General features: G+C 44.3%; 3 protein-coding genes across 22 annotated transcripts in view; 2 read left to right on the forward strand and 1 right to left on the reverse strand.

Moving 5' to 3' along the window:
• The window catches only part of LOC125959068 (chloride channel protein 2), a 26,247-nt gene extending 24,259 nt beyond the window's left edge, over window positions 1-1,988 (forward strand). For 17 of the 18 annotated variants that reach the window (XM_049691834.1, XM_049691832.1, XM_049691831.1 and 14 more), the window contains 2 exons: window positions 42-638; window positions 986-1,988. In XM_049691834.1, coding sequence (XP_049547791.1) covers window positions 42-256 — 215 coding nt within the window. In that variant the 3' untranslated portion in view covers window positions 257-638; window positions 986-1,988. The remainder of the gene's footprint in view (window positions 1-41; window positions 639-985) is intronic. The other variant, XM_049691829.1, reaches the window with a different exon arrangement.
• Window positions 1,989-2,767: 779 nt separating this feature from the next.
• On the reverse strand, window positions 2,768-5,698 carry LOC125959085 (lipid storage droplets surface-binding protein 1). Of its 3 annotated transcripts, none has more exons than XM_049691863.1 (6): window positions 5,514-5,698; window positions 5,056-5,366; window positions 4,769-4,973; window positions 3,596-4,125; window positions 3,349-3,414; window positions 2,768-3,107 (listed from the first exon to the last, which is right to left on the reverse strand). In XM_049691863.1, the coding sequence occupies exons 1-6, from the start codon at window positions 5,515-5,517 to the stop codon at window positions 2,976-2,978; spliced, it is 1,248 nt and encodes a 415-aa protein (XP_049547820.1). In that variant the 5' UTR covers window positions 5,518-5,698; the 3' UTR covers window positions 2,768-2,975. The 3 variants fall into 3 exon arrangements, with proteins under 3 accessions (XP_049547820.1, XP_049547819.1, XP_049547821.1); XM_049691862.1 differs by having other exon boundaries at window positions 3,596-4,152; XM_049691864.1 differs by lacking the exon at window positions 3,349-3,414 and having other exon boundaries at window positions 3,596-4,152.
• A 787-nt stretch (window positions 5,699-6,485) lies between these two features.
• LOC125959093 (NADH dehydrogenase [ubiquinone] 1 subunit C2) lies at window positions 6,486-7,146 on the forward strand. Its single transcript, XM_049691872.1, has 3 exons — window positions 6,486-6,686; window positions 6,775-6,918; window positions 6,984-7,146. The coding sequence occupies exons 1-3, from the start codon at window positions 6,536-6,538 to the stop codon at window positions 7,031-7,033; spliced, it is 345 nt and encodes a 114-aa protein (XP_049547829.1). The 5' UTR covers window positions 6,486-6,535; the 3' UTR covers window positions 7,034-7,146.
• The last annotated feature ends 354 nt before the right edge of the window (window positions 7,147-7,500 follow it).

Genomic DNA, 7,500 nt, shown 5'->3' on the forward strand with positions numbered 1-7,500 from the left:
AGAACCATCAGCTTTAACAATTGTTTTTTGTCCATTTGCAGAATCGGAGAACAACAACGGTACGGCGGTGGATGATCCGCTGCTACCGAAGAGTCTCGGGGACGTGTTTAGTGACAAAAAAGTAAATAACACTATTACCTCGATGGATTCGGCATTGTCCAACTCGGACAACTGTTCCGATATAGAGCTCGATAACATTAACGTCCATCGCGCTGACCCGACCAAGCCAAACAAAAATTCCGGCCCACAGCAGTAACATGCTGGTAGCCGGCGGTAGTTGTGTAATAGCGAAATGCAACTTTTCATCATTAGACAAGTTGACAACATTTAGGTAGCTTTCTAAGAAGCGCAACAAAGACACATACTATACACCAATATCTCGTACATCTGCCTAGTAAGGTGCATCGGTTTCCTCCGCCGTCAACTGGATCTCGATAAAAAGAACGATGTTACATTCGTGCAGGTTCTACTAGAAGAATCTTGAAAACGAAAAAGTTACACAAACATACACTCGAGCATTCAACACATCTCAGCTCATCCGACAACACATACATCACGATCAGAATAGCGCATTAGGCACTCTGGATGGGGGCCAAGCGCGAGTGTTGGTGAAAGGAATCATTGTTTTAAAGAACAAGGTTGGTTTACTTTACTTACCCAGCTACTTAACTCTGCTGCATAACTAGTTAATGTAGCTGTGCTGCTTAAGTAGCTTTTCTGTTAAAGCAGCGACCATAACATTCTAGTGCGAGCATTCGAATTCAAATAACGGTATCCATGTTCGTCTAAGTATTCCAGAGCATAGTGCTGGTACAAAAACTCTGTGACGTAATTTGTGTTTAAGCATTTTAAGTTACACTGAAGTTTTTACCTAAACATAATCCTTAACTAATGCTATTGCTGTTTTTCCTGTTTTGAATAACATTACTCCCATAAATGACATCAATTTTCTCATTTTTTTAACCAACTATTCCTCTCTCCATAGTGAAGACGGATTGCTTCGAATGTGCATGGAATGTGCAACACTCCAGGGGAAAAAGGGAAACCGAACAGAGAAGGAAACAACTGAACTGCTGCAGCGTGTGATGCCATACTCCGCCATTCGCCGTTTGTGAATAAGATTTCTTTCAATTGTGATTATATTTTAAGTGTTAACGATAACCGTTTGTTTCGGTGCACTGCATTATCAAATAATCGGTCATCAACTCTCTTCAACGCGTCCAGTCGGCTACATATGGTGGTTCCGCCTCGACGAATGATGGAATCTTTCCCCAGGAAAGACCGGAAATGTGCCAGGAAAGGAAGAGACGATAGTTCATGCGAATGTTGAAAAGAAAAGCTAGGTCAGCCGAGCAAAGGAAACGAATAGTCATACCGTGTAATAGTTGTTTATTTTAAAATAGTATTTAATAAAGTGTTTGTCGCCTCGGTTGCGTTACAAAGATGTTAAATTATTACCAAAAACACAATGAACCAACGGCGTTTTCCCGAATGAAGAATAGCAAAATTTAATGTTATGCATACAAAGATGAGATTAAAAACGGAAAATGATGACAGCAAAAATTACCAATATTACGAAGACGATCGCTAGTGTAGTGAACGTAGTGTTCGTATTACAATATTCCTTCAGTAAACGGGAAAGTGATTCCATATTTGCTTCTGTATAACTGATCGTTTTGTTGATTTCATGGAGAGAGAGCAAATTGCCTTCTGCGCAAAATTTCTTGGCGTAGGTAACACCAGCTGTAGCGCCAACCAATCGGTCGTACTTTGTCATGGCACGCATAATCCTAATCCGATTTAAGTTCTGGAACTGTTTCAGCTGTACTAGCTCTAAGTACAACTGGCTATGAGCTTTCAGCAATTGCAGGATATGGTATGTTGTATATAACGATGGGGCCTTCGGGCTCAGGCGCAAACGAAGGAATTCAACTCTAAGAACTGCTTGCGCACGTTTTGCTTCGTCCAACTTATTTACGTAGAACTGGTTACTCTTCTTGAGCTCACATTTGCTAAATTCAAACAACGATTTGGCAAGGCGGGTCAAATCTAAATTACGCGCTTCTGGATCAACGAGCTTGTTAGCATCCTCAATCTGTAGTAGCATACGTTTCATAGACTGTTGAATGTAGAAAAATAATGCAATACATCTTAATAGGAATTATCAAAGAAGCTGCACTGCTATCACTATTTATCAAAACTTTTACTCATGCAAATCTCGTTCTATTTGTATCAAACCTTACCTCGTAATTCAATGTTTTTTTATGCCATTTTCGCGGCACCTGGATACACAGTAGCTCAGATAACTCTTGCATTTTTTTTAATTTAATTCACGGATAGCAGGACAACGAAATGCTGATGCTCTTTTGCTTTACTGAATGCTTCTGCAGATACAAATCTTCAAAATGCGTTAATACGCCTAGTCTCGAGAAAACGCCACAAAGGACTGATGATATGGACTGGAAAACAACAGGATTGGAGTGCACCAACGATCATCGATATTCGTTGCCGTCGGAGAACAAAGATCGTATAAAAAGAACTACATTCCCTCTTCAATACATTTTATGTACTGTGACAAATCGCGTTGCTATAGCTTCAAAACCATGCCTCGCGTTATGCTTCACACGGTGAACGTAAATAAAGGCTTAAACGCAGGGACATACGACATCTGGAATAGATTGAAACGTATTGCGTGAAATTTTTCTTGCAGGTCATAAAAATATAATTTCTTTTTCAACTATCTAAAAGAAAAAAGAAACAAGGGGAGTACGAGTGCTGTTTTCATATATTCTGCCTCACATTCCAACCGATTACGCTTAAAGAAGAGTATAAAAACTCTCGTAAAAAGACAAGTTTTTTTTACCATACAGCTACCCTTGTGTAAGTCCATGCAACAATAACGAAAGAGAAAACATTAAAAGTAACAAACAACAATCAAGCCGCCAGCAGTTCAGAACCGATCCACTTGAACCTCGTCAGCAAACGCCGTTGATATTTGAATTCATCGGATTGCTGCTCGTGAGCGTTTGGATGCGGCGACGTGGGTTTCCACTCGTGGTGATCTTCTCTGCTTCCAAGCGTCCGGAAAGGAAAACAGCCAGCCGTTCCTGCAACCAGTCGTGGATGGATGACAAAAAAGAAAGTACGATAAGAAAAATTATTACTAATGAGGTGGTATGCGTGTTCCATCAACAATGTGGGATTGTACCCAAGCGCTAGAATCCCAAGCAAACAAACCATGTTAAAGCAAAAGAGCTGGCTGGAATCGTATATGTGCCGCAAACAAATTTAGTAACAGAATATGTGTGATAGAAATTTTGATTACGCGAAACTTTTCGCTCAACTTACCACTTTCAACAAAAGCCAATGGATAAAATCGTGCCGATCAATGTTCGCCAGCGAAAGCTGACCATGCTGGGAAGAAGGAATAAAATTTTGGAAATTTTCCCATCGAATCAAATTGAATAGGACTAAACACTTTTGCACCGAGCAGGATAACGATTATCGTTATCGTAGCTCAGCAAACGCTGATGCCAAGACCGATCGGGATCGCGAGCCGCACCCTTCGCAAGCTGCCCCAAACACACCAACTTACCAGTGCCAGATTGGTTTGGTTTTGCAGATCGTCGTACGTGTGCTGGATTCTGTGCACGAATCCGGTTGCTTCCGAGATTGTCGCATTTTTGGCCTTCTCCAGATGCACGGTTTTCATCAGGCGTTCGGTGGCGTACAGAAAATGATGCAAGAGTTCGCGGGTCTGTGCTCGGATAGCCTTTGGAACGCGTGTTACGACGCTGGCAGAGAAGTTGATCAGATGTACCATACGGCGAACCGACTCGCGCGTTACCAGCACCGCCAGTTGTTCAATCGTTTGAGGGCGCTCCTGGTTTTCCGGTTCGTCCTTGCTGAGATACTGCCACAGTTCAACGGTTTTTTGCAAGGCTAGCCGTGGGTTCGTAACGATCAGTTCTGCGGCGTAGGCGACCACATGGACCGCTTCAGTGCTTTGCTTCTTGAGTGCGCTCAGCTCCTGACGCGTGCGGAATGTAAGACGCCGTTTCAGTTTCCGGGACAGTTGCTGGCCTCGGTGGAACGTTTGCACCACGTGCATCTCGTTCGAGTCATCTGTTTGGATTTGTGAGGCGCACGGTGCTGATGAAAAACCATTCACGGCATTAACATGTTTTGCCAGATTGTTTGTTGTGTAAGCGTCTTTATCATCTAGTAATTTCTACCTCTCCTCAATCTCTACTAGTTATGAGTTTAGTTAATCTCATTAGCCTATCATGTGGAGTTAGATATGAGACTTTTTTAATCTACTCAAATTACTCTATCTCATTTTAGGAGATGTTTTGATTCAAAATGTAAAATATACACGTCTATATAAATCTAAAATGAGTTATTGAGTTAACATTGAAAATTCCATTATTTTATTCAATGGAACAACAAAAAAAAAACAAATTTCTTATCGAACCGAAATTATTCCGTTCGAAATCCGTCGTCGCCAACAGCGACCTCCGTTGCAGCCAAATCAACAAATTGATTCGCTGCCACTCGGTATCAACCTGACGAGGTCACACAGGTCAGCGCTACACGGTGCCGGATGATAGCGTGGCCAGGCCGTGCCAACAGGCGATTACCGCTCATGCATGAGTGACAACCCCTCTGGTGCATTCGACGAACAAACGCGCTATCTCTCCCTCTCCCTTTCCTTCCTACTCTATCTCTGTATATTTTGTGTTTCTTTTGCTTTCGTTAAGGTACTTACAATCTGGCTGATCCTGCGGTTCGGTCGGAAGGTAGCGATCAACGTACTTATCGCACACCACCAGAGCTCCATCGATTCGGTTAGCCGCGTAGTTGGATACCCGCGACTCCAGCACCGTGTGGCCCAGCTTCTTCATTGAGTTGGCTCGTGTCAGCACTGGCTTCACGAGATGATCGGACATGTACTCACGCGTGTTCCAGAACATCTGTAACAATCCGATCAGAAGAATGATGGTTATGGTGGAGGCTCAAATCGATGGTTCCAGTAAACGCGGCGATCACACTTACCATTTCGGGTGGTAGATACATCGATGGAATCTTTTGCTCAACCAGATCGAGGCTTTTGCACATTAAGCTGTCGAGCTGATGCAACGGACCCTCGATCATCTTGGCGGCCGGTCGTAGCGAATCGACCAACGCGTAAGCGAGCGATTCGGCCGTTTCGAAGCTCCAGGTCAACAATCCGTTGCTGGTCTTCACGCGCGTGTACACGGTTCCGGCTGTTTTGATACCCGTTTCAACTACCGGAATGCTGCCGAACCGGGATAGCGACTCCATCCTTGGGAGACCCGAATGCTGGCGCTTTAACTGGCGCTGCACTGAAACGATGAATTTGACCGACAGTAAAAATACGGTGCTCCGGATTGCGGCCATCAGGGTACTGCACGTGGCGAGAGAGTCCGCGATCTGTTCTATCGCAACATCGCACTCTCTTTATCTCTCTTCTATCTCTTCGCTTGGCTTACCCATTGCACCGGAACTTGTAGTTTTGACACTTTTGATGAGCGATAAGATTGAATGCGAATCTCGAAAATCGAAACCGCAACAAACAAATGACCGAGGGGCTCTCCGATTGAATTCGCTTTACAAAGCGGCACACCAAAAGTGATATGGTCGAACCAATCACCACCAGCACCGAACAACGACTGGCGATTTGGTGGAACCGAAGCGGATCATCCTACAATCATCCGGCATCGTCGGACCGTCGGGAGCATCCCATTAATTAAATTGATAAGAGCATACCGTGATTGGATCGTGCAAGCGTTAAAGTGCTACCTTTGCCGGCAAGTTCTAGCATTAGCCGGACGCACTCGAGGATGTGAATCAGTGAAGTTCAAAGTACAGCGATATTCCGAACGGCCGGATTGGCCAGACATTCGGAACATTCATGCGCCGACGACGATCGTTACCGCACGGCATGAACAAGACGAAGTGGGCAGATAAGGCAATACAATCGCTGAGCGTGCTTAGGTCGCGGCCAATGAGACATGGGAGTACTTTGCCATGTGCTTTAAAGGAGGAACGAATTGAAAATTTAAAATTACGACATTAATAGAAATCATAAGGTCAACAATCAATTCTACTTTGAACCGAACATCTTACTTCTGATGTAATCTTTTGATTTTGAGAAGCTCATCGCGTGTTGCAATAGCCATTAGGTGAACATGTGATTACCCTATTCTAGAGGAACTAGCACATTTGCTATTCTAGCTTTAGCGTTTTACTAAGCGTAGATAAAATTTAAATTGAACATGCAGTGCATATTAAAAGGGGAGGGAGGAGGGGTTTAAAAAAAGATTTTCTACTCGCGCCCCAAAAACCGTTAAAATTTGTTTTGAATGAACTCTACGTAGTGTTGTAAACGCATAACATAAAAACGCTTCAACACAAAACAAAACGCTTTGATGACACCGGCTGTCACTCGATGTTTTGCGTTTTTGGTGGCACAAAAAAAAGTGATCGCGGAAATCGTAAAGCAGGTCGGAAAATGTACGGCGGAAAAACTCCACTCGAGCTGCTGTCGGGCACGACCTCGAAAACCTGGCTCGACGATAAGTGGGCCCCCGGCGTCGGCGGATTGTTCGGATTTCTGGGCGCTTGCTACGTGAACTATGGCACCGGACGGCCTCTGCTTAGCGGTATGTACACAACAATCGTCGCGAGGGCTGTGATGTAACGCGAGCTGTCCAAGACCGTGCTCTAATCTTGAAATTTTGTGTTTTACAGGAATTCAAAAGCACGTTGCTGCAGCGATTGCCGTCGGAACGCTAGCAACGATGGCCAACAAGTGGCGGGATTCATACTTGGCCGAAAAGGATGCCACCCTTCGTCACTACATCGAGCTCCATCCCGAAGACTTCCCCACACCGGGTAAGAAAGGGGCCGGGGGTTAACTTTGTATCGATCTTACGTTAATTCTTTTCTTCTCTTTGTAGAACGTAAAAAGTTCGCCGATTTGCTCGAGTACTGGCAGCCGATTCGTTAAGTTCGCTTCTCATTACATTAACCGCAGGATGGTGCAACGCGGTTCTGAACCGGTGCACCAGTATCGGGTGGATGTGTAGTGTGAATGTAAATAAAAAATTCTCTCAAAATCCATCCCGACCGCGTTGTTATCATATGGACAACTAGCGAATCAAGCTATGCAAGCTGTGATAAAAAGGAACCAACCTACACGAGTGAGCGACGTTGCCCACGGAGAGCATGAAGGAAGGTTATTGTTCTAATTGGCGTTAAATTTGATCTCATATCTGATTGCCAGTAGGGTCATCACCCTGGGCGACGCTGTTTCGCTTCGAGGCGTTAATAGAAGCAACTTCCACTTAACCTTTCACATAGGTCAAATATTGGCACGAAAGCCCGATTGAAGGGCCCAACGAGTGGACTACAACGACTCGGATTCTAGATGCTCTTTAACCATGTCTTCGTGGTTCGAAACGACAACCTTCCCGT

Source organism: Anopheles darlingi, chromosome 2 (genome assembly GCF_943734745.1).
Source record: "Anopheles darlingi chromosome 2, idAnoDarlMG_H_01, whole genome shotgun sequence".
Lineage (NCBI taxonomy): Eukaryota > Metazoa > Arthropoda > Insecta > Diptera > Culicidae > Anopheles > Anopheles darlingi.